A 22,221-nucleotide genomic window follows, 5' to 3' on the forward strand; every position below is an offset into this window, starting at 1 on the left:
CTACTTAGATCACCAAAGGTTTGTTTCACAATTTAAATTTTAAAAAGAAGGTTAGTTTCAGACATGGATACAGTAATTGTAGATAGGGTTATTTCTCCAGAGAGGAGAATGCAAGCAGGCACAGAAATTGCATTGTACAAAGTAATGAAGATGAAGGGATGGAGACAAGCATCCAGTAACTGAACCTTCTGCTGCTGATATTTCCTTTTAGGTTTAAGTAGCTCAAGCACATCAGCAGATTCATTTACTCATCCAGGAAATGTCAGAAGTAAACAAATCCTGATCACATGCCAGCAGTCACCTGTGAATAGAGGAAAAGATGGACACGAGGAAGGCGCTGCTGCTTTTATTGCTGTGCCAGGCGGTATGTAAGAAGCATTCCAGTCAGTGCACCACACCTGTTGATCTTCTTCCTCTTCCACATTCATTTTACCAGCCTGGTGACCTGATTGTTGGTGAGATTGTTTCTCAAGTCGCCTACGTACACAACACTCCTTCATTTGACCTGCAGCCTGAGGAGTTTTCCGTTTCTGAGGCTATGTAAGGCTTTCTTTCGTACTCTTTCTATCATTTATTCATTTAGCTATCAATGTGTACTGTTAGATTCCAGTCTAACAGCACCTTAGAAACCAACAAGAGGTTAAGAGTACAGGCTTTTGAAAGTCCCCTTCATCCATGGTGTTGTTTTTTTAAAAAAAGAAAGGGAAAATTAGATTGTCTTGTGGAATAAAATCTCAGATAGATGGATGGATGGCAGTGAAAAGAGCAGAGAGAGGTGGAGTGGAGAGAAGAAGAAAGGGGAAGAAGGAGCTTATCTTTACGTGGCATGTACTATGGCTTAGTAAGTATCTGAAGGGTTATGTAGTCCTTAATATACTGAGTTAGTTCTAAGCGGACTGTTACTCAGTTTGGCTGTTGCCGTAAAAGAGATCAATGGGAATCCCTACATCTTGCCAAAGAACACCCAGTTTGTTGGTGGGATCATTTGCACCACAACAGAATGGAGTTTCATCTTGGAGTAGAAATATAAATCCAAGGACAATATGCATAATTATTTTCAGGTAGTTGGATTTTGAGCATTATGCACAAGATGACTTCATGGGTCAGCCTGTGGCATCATCACTGACTGTTTAGCCCCTCTCCTGAGGGAGGTTCAACTGTCTCCCTCTGTGTCTTTTCCCAGCAAGTGAAAACCTTTTTTGTTTCATGTGGCATACCTTTTATAACGATATCATCTCCTCTTCTGGTCCTGTGTGCTTATGTGTTTTGAATTCAATTGTATCATTTTAACTGTATTTTTGATCGTTTAAATGTTTTATCGTTTTTATGTTCACCGACATACGGACCACTGATTGAATGGAGGGGAAGCATAAAAGTGTTTTAAATAAATATATCCCCCTACCCCATGCACTAGGAATTATGGCACCATGTCTCACCCCATTTTGTCCCCCCCCATCAGCAGGCAAAGGAACAAAAATTAACACACACGCACTTCTCACCCAGGCACCTTCTTCTATAGAGTTTTTTTAAAGGGAAAATTATGTCATCTTGTGGATTAAAATATCTGATAGTTGGATGGATGGCAGCGAGAGGAGCAGAGTGAGGTGGAGTGCAGAGAAGAAGAAAGGGGAAAAATGAGCTTATCTTTACATGGCATGTACTTTGGCTTAGTAAGTATCTGAAGGGTTATGTCTAAAACTTCACAGAAGAGGGGGACTTTGCAGATGGATCTGAAGGCAGTGAAAGAGCTGACAGCACTCTACTGGCCTGGGAAGCAGATAGAGGCAAAAGGAACATAATGTTAAGAGTGGTAGCCAAAGGGACAAGAAACCTCTGGTGCCTCATGTTGTGAGGTTGGAAAAATGATGACCAGGGGCAGGGATACATCAGGGTATGGTAATGAAGGGTAATGAGAGGTAGGGTAGCCATGACAGGGTGCAATGGTAAAGGTGAGGAGGCTGTGTTAGATCCAGGAGATAAGAGGAATCCAGCCAAAGGGTGTTAGGGAAATCATCAAACAGGGAGAATGGAGTGATTTTGGTGGCAGAGTGCCGGTTGGAGACAGGGGCCGAAGTGTAAGAACTGAATGATAGAGAAGATATTTTTGTATTCAAGACAAAGTAGGACCAGAACATGGATGAAGATTATTTACTAAGGAGTTGAGGAAGAAGGGAGATACTTTTCCAGTTTGCAGTATACATGGAATATGTAAAATATATGTGGACCTGAGCTTCTGGAAGTGGAATTTGGCTTCTGCAGTTGTGTCCACTGAAAGGCATCATATCAAGGCTTACCACCCTTTCCAAACAGAATTTGCCTTATGCCACAATTGGAATGTATGTGTATGGCAACATGGGATGAACCAGTGGTTTCAGGGTCTCATGCTTCAGTCTCTCTTGGGCTATGAACTCATGGATGTTTAAGGCCTTGTCAAGCAGCAAGTTTGGGGCTCCTCTATGACTGGCTGAGTCAGAGGGTCATTTGGGGTTTTTGCCTGTTTCTTCTTGACATCAACTAGGAAGGTAGGCTGGGTTTATGGGATGCATCAGCCATATTTTGATTTCCAGGAACAGGGAGGGTAGGTCATTACATGTAAAGTCAGCTGGCTAGTATCCTGAGCCATGATGTGGGGGGGGATTCACAAATAGCCCATCATTCACATCCTTTCATCTTGCAAGGATAAAACATCCCTCCCCTTCAGTCTTCATATCAGTGGGATGATAGCCAAATTGCTCTGATTTCTTATCAATATTAGGGGAATATGAATTATTTATAAATAGCAATTGGCATATGGGAGCGATCACCTGTATATACAAAGACTGCCACTTATCCAGAGTACTAGTAACAGACAAGCAGGCTGATATTAGTTTAAATCAAAGTCTTTTACTGTATTTTATGCACAATGAAACATTACACCAAACACACAAACAATTATACAGGGCTAAGAAACTTAGAGAGATTGGGATAGCACATTTGCGTTAGCAGGAGTTTCGTTGGTTGGGCAATACTTTTATCTGATCCTGAAGAGATGAAGTCTTTCAAATGGAAAAATAGGAGAGTTCTAGGAAAATGGGGATTATGCTAGGAAATGGGAGCGTGCAGACTGAACCAGCAGAAAGCACGTGGGACTCTGGCTGCGCAGACCAGGAGTCTTAGGTAAGGGTAGGTGACAAGATAGCCACAAGTTCAAGAGGTAGAGAGTATAGAGGTCATTGAGGGGGAGGAGAGAGAGAGAGAGAGAGAGAGAGAGAGAGAGAGAGCATCTCTGTGTGTCATCTTTTATTAGGCGAGCTTAGGAGGTGGACTTTGCAGGTCCCCTCCCTTGGGATGACATAGGGGGGAGGACTTGCTGGACCCCTCCCAGAAGACAACCCCCATGAGGTCCAAAAATCACATATGCAGTGGAGGAGAGGAGTCTAGATTGGGCAATATCGAACTGTTAATTAAGCTGGTAACAGAGACACCTGGATGGACATTGAGTCATCGTTTAGCACTGATTGTCCTCCTTTGTCTTGAGGCTGCCAGAACCGGTTCTCCTAGGTAGGCAGCGAAGCCAATACTTTTGTTAAGGGATTGTGGAAGATGTTCCTTTGTGTAGGCTTTGCAGCAATGAAGATGTTGGGGGGAGAAACATGTTAGGTTTCTGGAACAGAGTCACTTAATGGTATTTTGACTCCATTGCTTAACTTGCAATGGCAAGGTGGCTGCTTGTGTAGTGCTTGTGGTGTGTATAGGAAAAAGTCTCTGGAACTGGGCAACCCTTTGGAAACCGTGGGCACATCATCTCAGGCATCTGCTGTTGTGTGTGGCTGGCATCTCACTCTGGTTACCTGGCATCATAGTCCTTTTACACCCTGGTGCACATTTCATAGTTCATAAGAGAGCAAAAAGCTCCTTGCTGGCTAACAGGGGCACCATCAAGTACATATTTACATGCACAACCCCCTACTCATTAAAGTAAGAATAGAAAGGGGGAATTAACCATGGAGGTCAGATATGGCATCACAAAGATTAAAATGCTTTCCCCAAACCTGCCCTGTGGTGAATTTCATCATTTCATTTTGTTATGCCAATAAAAACAACATTCAGATACACACTCCTTGCCACAGACTGGAGATAAAATCTTTCTGATTAAATTATATTATATGATTAACAAAGACAAGATATTCAGATTGGAATTTATGTTCATTTCCAGTCATCCCAAAACACTTTAAACATTAGCACTTGCACAGGAATATATCCTATGAAGAAACCTTTCTTATTTCAGTTGCTCCTAATTACCTTTTAACAAAACTTTTCCTGAAATAAGGTTGCTCAGTATTTCTGTACAGTTTTGTCTTTAAAGGGCACAGCTATGATGTAAGCTAATCTCATTCACATAGTTACTTCTCCAATATCCATAATTCCATTTCACATGCACAAACCACCATGATTTTTTTTGGGGGGGGGGGTTGACACTGAGATAAACATTATCACTTACAAGTAACAAACCACTGTTAAAAGCACAGCTGTAAAAAGATAGTTTTAAAGGACGGAAGCATTGTTTGATGAAGAATCTCCTTAAAGGATTCGCAATAATGAATTTAAGGCTTAATCTGCATTTCATTTTTAAAGCAGTCTTGATGCCGTCTTTCTTTATACTAGTGTGATGCTTGTTTCAAAGTGGTACCAAAAATCTGCTATTTTTTTCTGCTTGCTGGCCAGGAATGTTGTTGTTCTCCTCCCTCTTCTCTAGCACGCCTGGTGTTTGCCATCACCCATTAGCTTTACACAAGGCAATAAATTACTTAAGGCAACAAGCCAACAAGTTATAAACTTCTCTTTACATTCAAAGAGAAGGATTTTTCAGCTTTCAGTTTTGCCCAGCTTTTGGTTTAAACAAGAAAGCAAAAATAGCCAAAATAGCTAAAAAAACTGTAAAGACTGGGTGTTTAGCTTGCAGAATGTATGTATGTATGTATGTAGAAGGGATCTTTCTCTAACTTTTCAGGCAATATAAAAATCACAAAACACGATAAAATCATTCACTCTTAGCTTGTCAAGCAAGGGAAAAGTTTCTTACATTCCTCTATGTGCGCTCAGAAGGTAAACAGAGCAGATAAGTCTCTGATTAGCACTTGGGGGGGGGGGGGGCTTAGAGTGATTTTAAGCACATTCATTTGAGCCAGAGAGAAGCCACAATCATGACAGAGCAGAAACCATAGGGCAATAAAATAATGCAGACAGCAGAAATGATAACAGTGCAGTAGGAGAGCAAAACCTAAAGAGATGTGGAAATTTTTTTTGGCGATGGAGCGAGAGGGTAGCCGAAGCAGTGGAAATACCAGTGAAGATTCCACCTAATTTAATTGTTCAACAGTGGAAACAGCTGCCTGGGGAGCTTCCTTTCACTGGCAGTCTGTAAGCAGATGCTGGAAAAAACATTGTCAGGGATGCTCTAGGCTGATCTGTGATTCTATAAAGGAGATAATATAAATTTGATGAACTGATTTTATACACACACACACACATACATAATGTTCTTGGTTGTCAAGCTCATCTAAAATTCTCATTATAGATCAGTGCCAAAGAACTACCAGCACAACTTGGCATTGGCTTTTGCTGTAAAAGAAATCAATGGGAACCCCAACATCTTACCAAACATCACTTTGGGCTTTCACATCTTCAACAGCTACTACAATGCAAAGATGACCTCTAAAGCTACTTTGAGTTTGCTTTCTTCACAGACCAAGTTTCTCCCCAATTTCCAGTGTGAAACACAGAGCAATCCCAGGGCAGTCATTGGAGGACTGAGTTCACACATATCTGCTCAAATTGCCTCCACAGTCACCATTTACAAAATACCACAGGTAGGCCATCCGTACAGAGCTATGGAAATTTCACTGCTTTGACATGTTTGAATGGCATGTTTCATTCTATCTTTAACAAACTATACTTCTTCCCCTAGCTCATTTATGGATCATTTTCCCTGGTGCAAGAGAACAAATTGCTACTTTCTTCCATGTATCCGATGGTCCCCAATGAAGCCATTCAATATATGGGATTTATCCAGTTATTTCGCTACTTCAGATGGACCTGGATTCTACTGTTTGTTTTGGATGATGACAGTGGGGACAAGTTCTTGCAGATGATGGTGCCAATGCTTTCTGAGAATGGCATCTGTTTTGACTTCACTGTAAGACTACCAAAACAGACTTATTTCCAAGATGTGATGGATGCACTTATAAGGCCACCGGAATATTTATTTTTTCTCACTCATACCAAAGCCAATGTGTGCTTTGTATATGGAGAAAACTCATCCATGTTCATTTTGAGAATTTTGCTGTTTTTAGGACCCTTCATTTCATTTCCTTCTCTTCATAAAGTATGGATTATTACATGCCACTGGGACTTTGAATCAGTCTCTGTCCAAAGGGTTTGGGATATAGAAACCTTCCACGGTGCCCTATCCCTTGCAGTTCACTCCCATCAACCACCTGGATTCCAAACATTCCTGCAGTCCATAAGCCCTTCCTGGGCAAAAGGAGATGGTTTTATCGAGAACTTCTGGGAGCAGGCATTCAGCTGTGCCCTGAGGAATCCAAATGTTCATGGGGACAGCAAGGAAATGTGTACTGGGGAGGAGAAGCTGGATTCTATTCCACATGTTTTGTTTGAAATGAGCATGACTGGCCACAGCTATAATGTCTACAATGCTGTCTATGCAGTGGCACATGCTTTACATGCCACCTACGTATTCATATCTAAGCACAGAAGAATGGAAGAAGGGAGGACTCTAGAGTTCTATAATGTGCAACCATGGCAGGTAATTGCATCTCAAAGATTGCATTTCAAAGACACCTTGCCATTTCCATAGCAAACTTTACCTGTTATTATTTTATTTTGAATATTTGTACATGTTCTTTTAAAGTGATTTTAGAAACATACACATCATAAAAACACAGGATACCTAGCCTACAAAATGATAAAGAGCAACAAAACAGCTATAGTATTCATAAGCAGGTAGAAACAGTGAACCAGCTAAATCATTCAGAGCAAAGCGACCTGTTATAATCAGCAAAAATATTCAGTAGTAAAATAAAATACCTAAAATAATTTAAACATCAATATTGGCTACAAAGAAACCTTTTATGTATTGCAGCAGAATAAATAAATTAAAAACAGCCTGTCAGTAACAGGTTTTTCCAGAGAGTGGGACAACAAATATGTCTTCAGCCACTTCATAAATGATTGCTGATGTTCTCTTTGGTGGAACATCCAGAGCTTGGCACTGCAAGGAGAAAATATCTGGATTTCTGTCCTTCATTCTGCCAGTGAGAGCACACAGATCAGGCCATCCACAGATCATGTTGACTGGAGAGCAAGTTCAGGTATTCGGTAGTCTACTAGTTAGGAAACCTGGTCTTAGTTAACTGGGGGATTTATAGGTAAGAACCAGCAGCACTTTGCATTCTGCTTCAACCAAATTTATCCAGTGTAGATCCGTGCTATCCAGTATGTCTAGTGTACTAGTGCCTTTTCTGGGGCAGAGGAGATTCCTGAATACCTTTCACCTGGAGGTCTGGCCAACCTGCAAGCAATGAAAGCATAGACAATCATGACCAAATAAAGCCTCTGAAAGCTGGATCATACCTGGAGACCCAGTCAAAATTCGTAAAGAGTTCTAGAGTTCTAAGCTTTAATTTGGTTACACACACAAGGAGGGTCCCAAAATCTTTGGGGAGGAGTATAATCCATTTCTGAACTCCTCAGTGAATAGCACCACTGTACTCTCTAGATTGACAACCAATTTATTTTTTTTTCGTGTAGAAACAAGTGTCATTCAATAATCTTGGCCTCCCCAGAACAATGTCACTCAGGTCATAGTCATTTAAGCTTTTCCCTGATTTTCAGCCAGAATCATCTGTTCATTCATTCCTGGCCATCTTTGCAACAATAATTGTAATCTTTGCATTTGGCGTATCCTCGTCTGACCATTTCTTTCTCTGTTAGCTCCATCATTTTCTCAGGAGCATCAAGTTCAACAACAGCGCTGGGGACACAATGTGTTTTGATGGAAATGGAGAACTGAATGTTGGCTTTGATGTGACAAACTGGGTAACATTCCCAAATGGATCTTTTGCAAGAGTAAAAGTGGGAAGACTGGATCCTCGGGCTCCTCCAGGCAAAGAGCTGACCCTTATTGATGATCGGATTGTGTGGCACAGAACCTTTAACCAGGTGAGACATAGAGACAGAGTCTTGAGTGTATGAAGAGCAGAAAAAGTTATATATAACTCTGCCTGCCCTTGACATAGGGGTAGAGACTTAGAAACTTTTGGACCCAGTGGGCTGGACTTAATATTTTCCACTGTAGAAAAAGGATAAGGAGTCCCTTTTTTTTTTGCATATTTATTTATAGGGGTTTTTTTTACATAACAGGATAGAAAAGAAAAAAGAAGTACACAGTATTTTGAGTCTAGTTTTCAAACTTGTTATTTAACCATGCATACACTCTAGTCCATCGTTTGGAATACAATTCTTCATCTTTTCCTTGTAATATAATATTTAACCTGTTCAATTCCGCAATTTCCAACAATCTTTGTATTAATTCCTCTCTTGAAGGTGTTCTATCTGATTTCCAACATTCTTGTGGATGTTAAAGTATAAGTTATTATATACAGATCATTTTTTCATAATTATCAGGAATCATATTTAGTAAAAAGACTGATGGTGTGAAGGGTAATTAAATATTCATTATTGCCATTATTATTTTGTGTATTTTATGCCAATATTTCTGAATTATTCCACATTTCCACCACATGTGGTAAAAAGCTCCTATACTGTTTTTACATTTCCAGCAGTTATTTGTCATATTTGGGTAACATTTAGCTATTTTATCGGGTGACCAGTGCCACCTATGAAACATTTTATAAATATTTTCATATAGGGTATTGTTCTCATGAACTTTACTATGTTCCAAATTTTGGACCAAGATTCTAAATCTATATTGCGTTCTAAATCTTGCATTGAAGTAACCATCATTGTTTTTACTGCTTCATCTTGCATAAAATCGTCTAACAAAAATTATATAACTTTTTGAATCATTTTATCATTTTTAGAAAATCAAATCTTATCCAAATCATTTTTTGTCCCATCGAAACCTATCTTGTTATCTTTATTATACCTAGTGGTAAATTGTAAAGTTTCCCACCATGTTAACTTTATGTTTTGTGAGAGAAGATTCTCTTCAGTATCCGGTTTATTATTTCTATCTAATAAGGTCTCATAGCTCTCTATTTTTTTATCTTGCAGTACTTTCCCTTTGATTCGAGGTCTCATTTTATGCCATACAGATTGATTGCAGATTCTATCCAAGTCTTTAAAGTGTTGTGTTGTTCTTAAAATCGGTAAATTTTGAACTAGAAAGAGAAATCTGGGTAATATATTCATAAGAACATAAGAGACGCCAGTGTTGGATCAGGCCAAAGGCCCATCCAGTCCAACACTCTGTATCACACAGTGGCCAGAAATACCAGTGCCATCAGGAGGTCCACCAGTGGGGCCAGGACATTAGAAGCCCTCCCACTGTTGACCCCCCCCAAGCACCAAAAAGAAAGAGCATAACTTGCCCCAGAGCCCCCATCTATACCTTGTGGCTAATAGCCACTGATGGACCTCTGCTCCATATGCTTATCTAATTCCCTTTTGAAGCCGTCCAAGCTTGTAGCCACCACCACTTCCTGTGGCAGTGAATTCCATGTGTTAATCACTCTTTGGGTAAAGAAGTACTTCTTTTTATCCATTCCAACCCGACCGCTCAGCAATTTCATGGAGTGCCCACGAGTTCTTGTATCGTGAGAAAGGGAGAAAAGAACCTCTTTCTCTACCTGCTCTTTTCCATACATAATCTTATAAACCTCAATCATGTCACCCCTCAGTCATCATTTCTCCAAGCTAAAGAGCCCTAAGCGCTTTAACGTTTCCTCATAGGGAAAGTGTTCCAACTTTCATCTTTCATGTTGCTATTTTCCCAATGAATGACAATTTAAGATATTTCCACTTTTGAAGGTCTTTCTTTGTATCTGTCAGTAATTTGGTATAATTACCTTCTATCCGTGTGTTATTTCTATTAGTTAATAATATACCTAAATATTTGACTTTTTTAATATTTCCATAGCAGATGTTTCTTGTAGTTGGCTTATTTGATTCTGTGTACAGTTTTTGGTTAGTATGTTAGTCTTTTTGTAGTTAATTTTGAGACCTGCTACTTGCCTGTATCCTTCAATTGTTTTCACAAGGTAACGAATAGATACTATTGGTTCTTCTAATACAAAGATCAAGTAATCGGCAAATGCTTGTCGTTTAAATTCCTCTCCTTTTATCTTGAGGCCTGTTATCTTTTTTATTTTCTCGTATTAAATCATTCAATGTTTCTAATGTGAATACGAATAATAATGGTGATAATGGGCATCCTTGTCTCGTACCTTTTTGTATTTTAATGTTTTGCGTCATATCTCCATTTTCTATAATTTTTTGCAAACTGAGTATTGTATATAGCTTTGATAACTGTAAGAAATTTTGTACCACAATCCCATGCCTCTAACTTTTGTAATAAAAATTCCCAGCTGACATTATCAAAAGCTTTTTTGGCATCAAGAAATATTAAGGCCATCTGTTTTCCTGGATGCATTTCGTAGTATTCTAGCACATTAAGGATAGTCCGTATGTTGTTTTTAATTTGCCTTTTTGGCAAAAAAAAACCCCTGCTTGATCTTGGTGTATAATTTGTACTAAGATTTATCAGCCTGGTGGCTAATATTGTTGCAAATATTTTATAATCTGCGTTTAGCAGTGATATTGGTCTATATAGTTCTTAATATTGTTTTCATCTGAGTTAGGTTTGTGGTTAATGGAATCCAGGCTTGATTCCATGAGTCTGGAAGTTTTTCTGTTCTTGTTATGTTTTGTAACAGATGTTTTAATGGCAATACTATTTGATTATCAGACCTCTTATACATTTCAATTGAAAGTCCATCTTAACCCGGTGTTTTGGGTTTGTTTTTTTGTTTCTTTATTGCTTCTATAATTTCACAGATTGAAATTGGCTCATTTAATATTGATTTCTGCTTTTTATCGAACTTTTTCATATTCTGTTTGTAAAGATATTCTTTTGTTAGTTGGGTATTTTGAGTATTCTTTTTGTATAGTTTTTTGAAGAAATTTTCTGCTATAGTTTTCAGATCCTGTAAATTATGCTTTTCTTCTCCCTTTTCATTTCTTAGAGTTTTAATTATCTTTTTTTCTCTTTCTTTCCTTAGTTTGTATGATAGCCATCCTATCGGTTTATTTGCAGTTTCAAAATAATATTGTTTGGCATATCCTATATTCTTAGCTATTTCTTGTGTCAATATTAAATTAATTTGATGTTGTAGTAACCTTAGTTTTGTATTTATTTTTCCAGAGTCAGAATTCTTCTTCATCCTAACTTTTTTTTTCCCCCCAAATTTTCATTTTGCTTTCTCTTTTGTTTCTTTTTCCAGGCATCTTGATTAATACACCAGCCTCTTAAAAATGCTTTGAATGTCTCCCATACTATTTCTATAGATATATCTGGTTGAATGTTTAGTTTAAAAAACTCTTGAATCTTTATTTTAATTTTCTTAACAAACTCTTCATCCCTTTAACAGATCTTTGTTCATAGTCCAACTTGTCTTTTTTTGTATCCCCTGAAAAGTTAAAATTAATGGACTATGATCTGCAAATGTATTGGGTAATATTTTTATCTCTATTATTTCATTCACCATGGAGGTTGAAATCCATGCCATATTCATTTGGGACCATGAGTTGTACCTTGCTGAGTAATATGTATAATCTTTCTTACCTTGATTTCTAATTCTCCATGTGTCAACTATGCTTTGTTCTTCTGCGAATTCCAGAAAGAACATTTCCTTTTTTTTTTGGTCTGTTTTTTCCTATCTATTTTTGCATCAAATACTGCATTATAGTCTCCTATAATGCATATCTCATCAAATTGTTGCATTGCCAATATTTCTCGGGCCGATTGGAATCCCCCCCCATTTTAATTAGCAGTATAAATATTTACATTTAAAGTCCTTCTATTTTGTCTTAAAACTGAAATTACAACTATTCTTCCATCATTTGATGAGTATATTAATTATGGTCACAATATTCTTTGTCATATATAGCCATGCCCCTTTCCTTTTTTTGAATCTGCGGCAAAAATAAATTTCCTAATTTCTTAGATGTGAGGTATTTTATGCCGTCCTTCCTAATATGAGTCTCTTGTAGGCATGATATAGCCATCTGAAATTTACTTAGTTGGTGGAATGTTCTTCTTCTTTTTTGTGGGCTGTTAAGCCCATTCACATTAATGGAAAATGTTTTAAGTTTTTTCATTCTGTCCATCTTTGTTTTTATTTCCCTTTGTTTTAATTCTGTATTGGTATCTTGTAAGTACATGTGAAGGAGTCAAGTTTAATCATTTCTTTCCCCTACCCTGTCCATTTTTTTTTGCTTTTTCTGCTATTGTTCCAGTAGCTTCTTCCTCCATTTCACTTTCTTCTTCTTCTTGCTAACCTAGGTTCTCTCTATATCTTTCCAGGAAGCCTTCCACTTTATATATGGAATCTATTTTGTGTCTTATGTCATCATGGTTAAATAATTCTCCTTCTGGCACTAGCCATCTAGATGTAAATCCATTTGATCTTAGTAGATTCGTTAAGACTGTTTAGTTTTGCCGTTTCTCTCTGACTCTCCATGGAACTTCTTTTAGAATTTTTATCTCTGCATCTTGGATAATTACTTTAGTATCATTTGATGCCCTAAGGATCTTGTCCCTCATTTCTCTATTATTGAATTTTATGTCTCTCTTGATCAATCAAAAAAGCTGCAATGGGATTAGGGGATTGTCCATACAAAACACTTGTGGGGTTGGGGCTATAGTAAGGAGGGGAACTAAGCAAATTTGAATGGAAATGTTGCATCTTATAATTTATTTCAAAGAACTGTCTTCCCAACAGTTTAATTTCTTTTTCTACTCCTGTTCTTCAACCATAGAAGCTGATTTAACAGTTTTAAAATAATTTTTGCTTTAATTGTGCTAAAACTTCACAGAATCATTCACATTATTTAATGATTACTTTCTAAAGGAAAACAACTAGTTCCAGTGGTCTGAGAGTAGCAGAATTATTCTGCGACTGCAAAGACATGGCCTAGAGCGGAATGATGACTCTTGGGAATAGCAGATATGCTCTGGGACTGGAATGATAACCCTCAAGTGGAATGACATTCCTGGGAGTAGTAGAAGTGCTCTGGGACTTCAGTGAGAAGTCCAAGGGTGGAATGACAGTTACTCTCATTGAAATCAGTGCTCTGCACTTGTAATCACAAACTTTAGAGTGGAATGAAATACTGTACACTGATTTCAATTGTAGGGGTTGTCATTCTATTCCCATCTCTCATTCCATTCCCAGAACACTTTTCTGTCATTCCACTCTGAGGGCTGTCACTCCTGTCCCAGAATATTTCTGTTACTCCCAGAGGCTGTCATTCTACTGTGGGGGGTCATCATACCAGTCCCAGAACACTTCTGCTACTCCTGGGGAAGCTATCAGTCCAGGCCCAGAATGCTGTTGCTACTCCCGGGGCTGCTGTTCTATTCTGGATCCTGCTATTCAGGCCCCAAACACTCATGCTATTCCCAGAGACCATCATTTCATTTTGTAGGCCAACACTCTAGTCCCAAAGCAGTCCATCTGGGTCCAGAGGCCTTCATCCAAAATCCATCCTGCATTTTAATTGCAACTCTTTGTTCTATATTTTGGTAACCTATTTCATTTGAGCCCTTTTCATTTTTCTCTCTCCAAGGAAACTACTAAGTACAGGGCTTTGTACAGATTCATCTTTAACATCCAATTATATATCTTAGGAAGGAAGGCCAGTTTACTGAAGGACAGTATCATTGGCACTGTATCAAGAGTAGTATCACTCATGCAATTCTCTTTTCTGACAATCAAGCAAGAAAGTCCTGAAAACCTCCTCCATACAACTAGAACTCTATGTTGCCATCCTTCCATATCAGCAATGCAAGAACTGCTAGACTAACATTTGTTCTCAGTGAATATGTACGTGATGCTAATGGTCCTTTTTGAATATGGACAGGTGGTGCCCCTTTCCCACTGCAATGAAAATTGCCATCCTGGCTTTAGCAAGAAAAAGAAGGAGGGGGAGAAGTTTTGCTGCTATGATTGTGTTCCATGCCCAGAAGGAACAATTTCTCTGGACGAGGGTAGGACACTCAATGTACAAAGATGCCATTCATAAGAGGATGTTACATAAAATTGTTCATACTGATAGTTTGTACAGTCTGAGATCTTGAGGGAATGGGAACACCGGTCAATCACTGTTTCTCTTCCTTGAATAATAAGATCATCAGGTGTTTTCTAGAATTTAGAAATGATTGGGGGGGCACATTATAACCTATGGTCTTTTCTTCTTTCTCAAAGTGGTATAACTTTGCTGATTATTTGCTTCCAACATTGTAACACTAAGTCAGGTGTTTGTAACCTGAACCCTTGTTCTACATTTGGATGTGCCTTCAGACTGTTCATACATGGCTGCAAAGTAGCATAAATGGATGTTACACTCCATGTTTACTGAGAAGCCAACAACCATGCCAAGATTCTCCTGACATGTGTGGTCACCATGTGTAGTCTGAAAGGGGGAAAACGTGGATTTACACTTTTGGTACATGAGAACTAAAACCCTGAAAAATTCAGGTTTTTTGTAACCTGTACAGAGCTAGTACATGCATGTAAAATCCACGTGTTGCCCCTTTGATACAACATGGTGACATTGACATCCTCTCTCTGTGTCACTGATGATGAAATGCAAAATGAAGCCCACGGCCCAAACCCCAGGACAATTGACATTTCCAGAACTTGCTCAGTGTTGAAATAGCATGCTCTGCTTGTGTTGTGATCCATTCAAAATAATTGAATTGACTTTAGTTTTCAATACATAAGAACTTCAAAAATCAAGACAAGTTAGCAATAACTTGCCTGGAGCCATTTTGTGACACAATCTGCTATTTGAAAAAAGATTAATGCTTCTCACATCACAAAAAGAAGCACAATGTAAAAAAGCATAATTAAGTGGTAAGAGGCTGTTACTTTAGGGATTGCTTACTAATGTTCATCTGACCAAACCCTAAAAGGACAATGTTCTAGCACCTCTTTTCTATACATTCTAGGACAAGAGTAGCCAAACTGTGGCTCGGGAGGCTCTTTCACATCTATTGTGTGGCTCCCTGCAGGGCAGCTGGGGAAGTGAAGGGGAGGCATGCCTCCCCAATCGGTCTTCCCTTCCCCAGCTAGTGTTCCCCTCCCTGAGAGCTAGTTTGGTGTAGTGGTTAAGTGCGCAGACTCTAACATGGGAGAACCGGGTTTAATTCCCCACTCCTCCATTTGCACCTGGCTGGAAGACCTTGGGCAAGCCGTAGTTCTGATAAGAGGTGTTCTTGAAAAAGAGCAGTTTCTGTCAAGAGCTCTCTCAGCCGCACCTACCTCACAGGGTGTCTGTGGTGGGAAGGGGAAGGGAAAGGAGTTTGTAAGCCACTCTGAGACACCTTTGGGTAGTGAAGGGCGGGATATAAATCCAATCTCCTCCTCCTCTTCTTCTTCTTCTTCTTCTTCTTCTTCTTCTTCTTCTTCTTCTTGGGGGAGGGGAGCAGAGAGAGAAAGCTAGTTTAATTTTACATGTGTTCTCAAAGTCCCCCTCCTGCTGGCTTGGAGAAGGCATTTGTCTCTTTAAATCACTTCTCCAAGCCAAGCCAGCCGGTGTGGGGGCGTGGGGGGAGCTTGCAAAATACATTTAAAGTTAAAGTTGATTTCTTTCCACCTCTCCCTCCCCCCATCTTCCTTCCTTCCTTCCTTCCTTCTTTCTTTCTTTCTTTCTTTTTCTCCCTCCCTCCCTCTCCCATCTATTTGTTCTCTCTCTCTCAGACAAATAAATATGATTAGCAAACAAATATCATTGGACAAATAAATATCATTAGGCGTTGCCCAAAAGCTGCAAGTGTTCTGCCTTAGTTACAGCTTGTATTTAAAAGTTAAGTGAAAATGACACAGACCAGCCATTTAATAAGACCTAGTTTAAATAGTTTAATTAGTGTTGGCAGTCCTGAACCAGTAAACCCAGGAAGATGCAGTGGGTTGAACCTGGGGACTGTTGGTGAGACTGTGATATAACCTCCCATGTTACACTCTAGAAAGTCTCCCTATCTCTAGGATAAAATCCATAGAGATTATGGGGCATTGCTAGAATATTGCACCTGTAAGTGACACCACCGTTGACTTTACCCAGAAACAGGCAAATGGTAATCCTAAATTTAACACATGTTAATGCTTCATGTCATCAAGTATAGTAGTTCTGGTACAATTATAATGCCTATATTATAGATAGCATGCTTAGATATCAACTGTCCAAAGGCTACTTAGTAAACCCATGACCAATGCTCCCTCTAAACTATGGAGTCCTGTGAGCAAAAATTCTACTTTGTGAGCTACTGGCATTAAAGTTGTGAGTGAGTGATTTGGTTACTGCATAAATTAGTTTGCTTTGGAGCCATCCTTCCTGAGCTAAGACAAAAATGTGTGAGCTGGAGGCTAAAAAACTGTGAGCTAGGTCACACTAACTCAGTTTAGAGGGAACACCACCCATGATTGAGATGAGACCTGAATGAAGGCCTTTATGGTGCATGACTCTACAAAAGGACAAACCACACGTTCATTTGTAATAGCAAGAATTAAAAGCAGGCCTCACAGTTTCAGAACACCTCCGTGGAACTCTTACTTTCTTTATGTCACTTCTCAGCAACAACAGTTTCTATGATGCCCTTCTTTGAAAATAATAATGAAAATTATTTGATGTTTTATAACTCCATTATCTAGTCACTAATCAAAGCCTTGAGATAGGAAATTACTTCTTTTTCAGACATGGATGCCTGTGTGAAATGTCCACAAGATCAATATGCCAAGAAGAACCAAAACCAATGCATCCCCAAGGTCCAAAGTTTCCTCTCTTACAAGGAACTATTAGGAATTACCCTAGCTATTTCGGCTATTTCTTTCTCTCTGATCACAGCTTTGGTGCTTGGGATTTTCATAAAGCACCGGGAGACGCCCATTGTCAAAGCCAACAACCGGAGACTCACCTACATTCTCCTCATCTCCCTTCTTTTCTGCTTCCTCTGCTCCTTGTTCTTCATTGGACAACCAGGAAAAGTGACTTGCCTTCTCCGACAAACTACTTTTGGCATTATCCTCTCTGTGGCCCTTTCCAGTGTGTTGGCCAAAACCATCACTGTGGTTTTAGCCTTCATGGCTACCAAACCAGAATCCAGGATAAGAAAATGGATTGGGAACAGAATGGCAACTTCTGTGGTCCTTTTCTGCTCCTCTATTCAAGCAGGCATTTGTACTCTTTGGCTAAGTACTTCCCCTCCCTTCCCTGATAAGGACATGCATTCAGTTACAGGAGAAATCATCCTGCAATGTAATGAGGGGTCAGCTGTCATGTTTTACTGTGTCTTGGGCTACATGGGCTTCCTGGCCAGTGCCAGCTTCGCCGTGGCTTTCTTTGCCAGGAAGTTACCTGACAGTTTCAATGAAGCCAAATTTATCACCTTCAGCATGTTGGTCTTTTGCAGTGTTTGGTTGTCCTTTGTTCCAACGTACTTGAGCACCAAAGGGAAATCCATGGTAGCTTTGGAGATCTTTTCCATCTTGGCCTCCAGTGCTGGCTTGCTGGTTTGTATATTTTCCCCTAAATGCTACATCATCATTCTGAAGCCAGAGCTGAACCACAGGGATCAATTAATAAGGAGAAAAAAGTGACGAGAATATTAGGTTAGTTCTTACTTTCAGAAAGGGTTACCAACTACAGTTTGGGAAATTCCTGATTATTTTGGTGACATTTGGGGAGGGTGATGTTGGAAGAGTAACCTCATTGGGTTATAATGCCATGGAATATACTCTCCAAACCTTCCAAAGCTGCCATTCTGTCCAGGGGAACTAATCTTTGTAGCCTGGCAATACTTGTATTTATTTGTTTGTTTGTTCCTAGCCCTACCTCCCCGCACAGCAGGCTCAGGGTGGGTTAGAACACTCTTAAGACATACAAAAGGATATAATATAACAAAGTCCTTAAAAACTATGAATTACTAACAATACTAATACATGGAACATTAAGTGGCATCAGGGAGCTCTCTGGGCCTCACCTGGAAGTCAGCAAACCTACTTCAGATGTATTTCTTCCAAATGTCAGAAATAACTTATATGAAAATAAAGCCTGGTATCTCAAAACTGGCCACTGGATACAGGATGATGGTGTCAAAATCCTGGCACAGATTAGCTCCACAACTTCACTCTGCTCTTTGAAGTGGAACCAAACATTCACTCAAAAGAAGCCAGGAAAGTACAGGCAGCACAGAGAGAGAAGATGGAGAATATCCTTTTTCTGCTAAAAAAGAAAGGCATTTTAACCTTCAACTGATTCAACTGATGAGGGCCTCTGGAAAAAAAATGCATGGCATATCTAATAGAATACAATTCAGTTCAATTTGATTTATTACGATCAAAGATCAGCAAATAAATACAATAAGAATACAGTAGCATTTCTATTCCTACATCATCAATTTTCTTTCCTTCTCTTCCTTGATTCTACATTAGTGCAGCCCTCTTTTCTGCACTATGACCTACTCCCCCCCCCCAAATTGGGCCTTCTCCCTTTGAATAGGATGAAAAAAATTTTCTGAAGAACGTATTGGTATAATTCTGGTCAAACCATCTATGTTTTGGATGACATCCACCACACAAAATTCTGTACTGGGATGCTGTATTTATACAAGGTAGCTTTAAGACTGATTAACATGCTTCCACTTTATTAATGCTGTGTCAAACTGGACACATTCTCAGAGGACTAAGGATCAACAAGGAACCTGGCTTCTTCCAAACTCATTTTTTTTAAATCTAAAAATAACGGTGCTCTGACCTTAAGAAAGGTCCCTTGACCATGTAGTCCTTATTATAGTGAGTGACTTCTAACCAGTCTGTTACTCAGTTGCAATCATCCATAGAGAAACACATCTATGTGAGAGATACAGAGCAGTATGTTTGAACATCAGCTGCAGGATGTGGATGGTGTACTACAATAATTTAAGGAGCAAGAGAAAGAATTAAAGCCCAAAAGGCCTGCTTTGGATGCCCTGCCATCTGAGGCTACACAGGTGGCACCAAAATTTCATGGCACCAAAAGTTTGGATCTCCCTTCTGAGGCAGTTCCAACTGTCTTCCTCTGTGTCTTTTCGCAGCAAGTGAAAACCTTTTTGTTTCATCTGGCATACCCTCAATAACATTATTGTCCCTCCTTCTAGTCCTGTGTGTTTATGTATTTTTAATTCAGTTTTATCATTTTAACTGTATCTTTGATTGTTTACATGATTTATTGTTTTTATGTTCACCAACTTACGGACCTGATTGAATGGAGAGGAGGCATAAAAGTGTTTTAAATAAATACATCCCCCTGCCCCATGCGCTATGAATTATGGTACCACATCTCACCTCATTCTGCCCCCCAAAACATCTCTCCATCAGCAGGCAAAGGAACAAAAATTAAGACACACCCACACTGACGATACAGACCAATCTCTCACCTAGCTCTTGAAAAACATGAAACATAAAGGAAACACAAATCCAGACCGACTTCTCAGCCAGGTCCATAGCCAGGAATTTCTAAGTTGGGGGACATTTTAATTCCACGGGGGCACTGGGGCACTGGCTAATTCAATCAAAAGTAATTTAATTACTTTCTTTTTATCATTCTCTGGTATGGCTGCGTCCTCTGCCTGGCCATCAGCTGCGCCTGCCTTGTGCCTCCTCCTGGTTCTCCCCTCCACCCACCCCAGCTGCTGGCCTACCTGCTCACTTTCCCCCAATGCAGAAAAGGTGCTCCAGAGGTTGCTGCCAGGATGAGAGGCAAAGGTGGGGATGAGGAGAGGAAGCACCGGTTTCCCCAAGCTTGGAAAGGGAGGAGTTGGCTGGTGGCTGTGGGAACTAGGCTGGGAGAGGGCTCAGTCTGACCACCGCTTCCAGGACCATGGTGGGCCAGGACATGTAAAAAGAGCACTGGCCTGACTTCTCTCTCTCTCTCTCTCTCTCTCTCTCTCTCTCTCTCTCTCTCTCTCTGCAACTCCAAACCCCCAGGCCACCGTGCTAAGATGGAGTCATGCTGAGTCATGGAGGTGGGGATGGGGACTGGCCCAGAGAAAGGGGGAAGGCAAGGAGAACCGGTGGCCCTGGTGGTACAGGGGTGTGTGCAGCAGCCACTACATCTTGCCAGAGAGTCGGGGGGGGGGACTTGGCTGAAATTCAGGCATGGGGTCCTGGCAGGAAGTCAGGGGGCAGACCCCGAAATGGCCCACTGTAGCTATGGGTCTGTTCTCCCCTTGGATCTGAGTAACACACACAAAAAGCCCAGCTCTCACCTAAAATGAACTATCAAACAAAAAGTGACACGCCCTCAGATGCAGTGGTCAGCATTGAAGGGAAAGTTTGGGGAGACTGGCTGGAGGCAGACAGCTGGGAAGAAGCCTCCTTGCTCACTCACCCATCTCCAGCACCACTGCCTCAGTTGTGGCAGGCAGCATCCAAGGGGAAAGTTTGTGCTAAGGCAGTGGCTCTGTGGAGTGGCAGCTGTGGAGGTGAGCAGGTGGACAAGAAGACCCCTTTTACCCATCAATGAAGCCAAATTTATCACCTTCAGCATATTGGTCTTTTGCAGTGTTTGGTTGTCCTTTGTTCCAACTTACTTGAGTACCAAAGGGAAATTCACAATGTCTGTGGAGATCTTTTCCATCTTTTCCTCCAGTGCTAGCTTACTGAGTTGTATATCTTTTGCCCTAAATGTTATATCATTGTTCTGAGGCGAGAGCTAAACACCAGGCATCAATTAATAAGGAAGAAAAAAATGACAAGAATATAGGATTATTTTTACTTTCAAAGTAAGGTTGTCAAGTATGGGTTAGGAAATTCATGGAGATTTGAGGTGGGGCTTGGGGACAGTGGGGAATGTGGACAAGAGTGACCTCAGTGGGGTATAATGCCATGAATTCCATACTCCAAAGATGCCATTTCCTCCAGGGGAACTGATCTCTGTAGTCTGGAGAACAGTTGTAATGCATGGAGATCTCCAGTCCCCCAGCTGGAGGCTGGCAACACTATTTCAGACTTATTTGTGCAAAAAGTCAGGAAATCATAGTTCCGTATTAGGCTTGTAGAAATCTGTGGTGGCTACACTACATTACTTGAACATCTCAAGGAAGTGAGGAGGGTGGTTCAGAATCATGAAACATACCCCCCCCCAAAAAAAAGATTAAATATTTTTAAAGCACAATTTGTTGGAACTGTTTTGCTTTTCTGTTGCTGAAAGGTAAGACAGCATGTTCTTTGATCACCCACAAAAGGTTTTGCTGAGAGTCATGGGTCCTGCAGGTGCAAAAGCCATATAAGATATGGGTTGTCAAATGGAAAGGAATTAGGTGAGATTGAATAAAATACCTGGCTGGATGAAACCCAATGTCTATAACTGCATATCTATCCCAGCATAGAATTGCCATGCTCAGTCTGGGAAACAGAGAGAGACTGGGTGGATGGTGTCATCGGTGGTGGCTATGGTTTTACTAAGGAGTTTCCGATGGTTCATAGTGAAGCATGACATCACTTCAGGTTTTTCCAGCAGTGATGTCACACTGTTTTTGATGGTGATTTTTTAAAATTTGAATTTCAGATGAGTTATGCCTGCTACAGAGGACAGATAGATAGATCAGTTTGTATTTATGTACCAGGGGTCTAACAGTCATTCAATCTACTTGTAAACCCCATAGTGTAGTGTGCTTGCATTGCATACTGCATTCTCAATAAGGAATGTGAACATCCTGCCTTAGGGTATCTCCAGGTCCCCCCCCCAACCCCTATGGTTAATAGTGGCAAGAATAACTCATCTGTAAACAAAGCCAAGTGTCTCAGAATTGGTCACTGGCTTCAGTGTGATGGTGGAGCTGCAGTCCCGAAAATGAAGGGAAAATATCCTGGTACAGATTAACTCCACAACTTTGCTCAGCTTTTTGAAATGGAAGCAAAGATTCATGCAAAAGAACACGGG

General features: G+C 40.2%; 1 protein-coding gene across 1 annotated transcript in view; it reads left to right on the plus strand.

Moving 5' to 3' along the window:
• The window catches only part of LOC107113650 (vomeronasal type-2 receptor 26-like), a 19,078-nt gene extending 1,181 nt beyond the window's left edge, over window positions 1–17,897 (plus strand). The window contains exons 2-7 of the mRNA XM_015415001.1: window positions 212–368; window positions 5,558–5,849; window positions 5,948–6,175; window positions 7,993–8,220; window positions 14,164–14,290; window positions 16,996–17,897. Coding sequence (XP_015270487.1) covers window positions 212–368; window positions 5,558–5,849; window positions 5,948–6,175; window positions 7,993–8,220; window positions 14,164–14,290; window positions 16,996–17,897 — 1,934 coding nt within the window. The remainder of the gene's footprint in view (window positions 1–211; window positions 369–5,557; window positions 5,850–5,947; window positions 6,176–7,992; window positions 8,221–14,163; window positions 14,291–16,995) is intronic.
• Window positions 17,898–22,221: the final 4,324 nt, after the last annotated feature.

The sequence above is a fragment of the Gekko japonicus genome, unplaced genomic scaffold (genome assembly GCF_001447785.1).
Source record: "Gekko japonicus isolate JY-2015 unplaced genomic scaffold, Gekko_japonicus_V1.1 scaffold5163, whole genome shotgun sequence".
NCBI lineage: Eukaryota > Metazoa > Chordata > Lepidosauria > Squamata > Gekkonidae > Gekko > Gekko japonicus.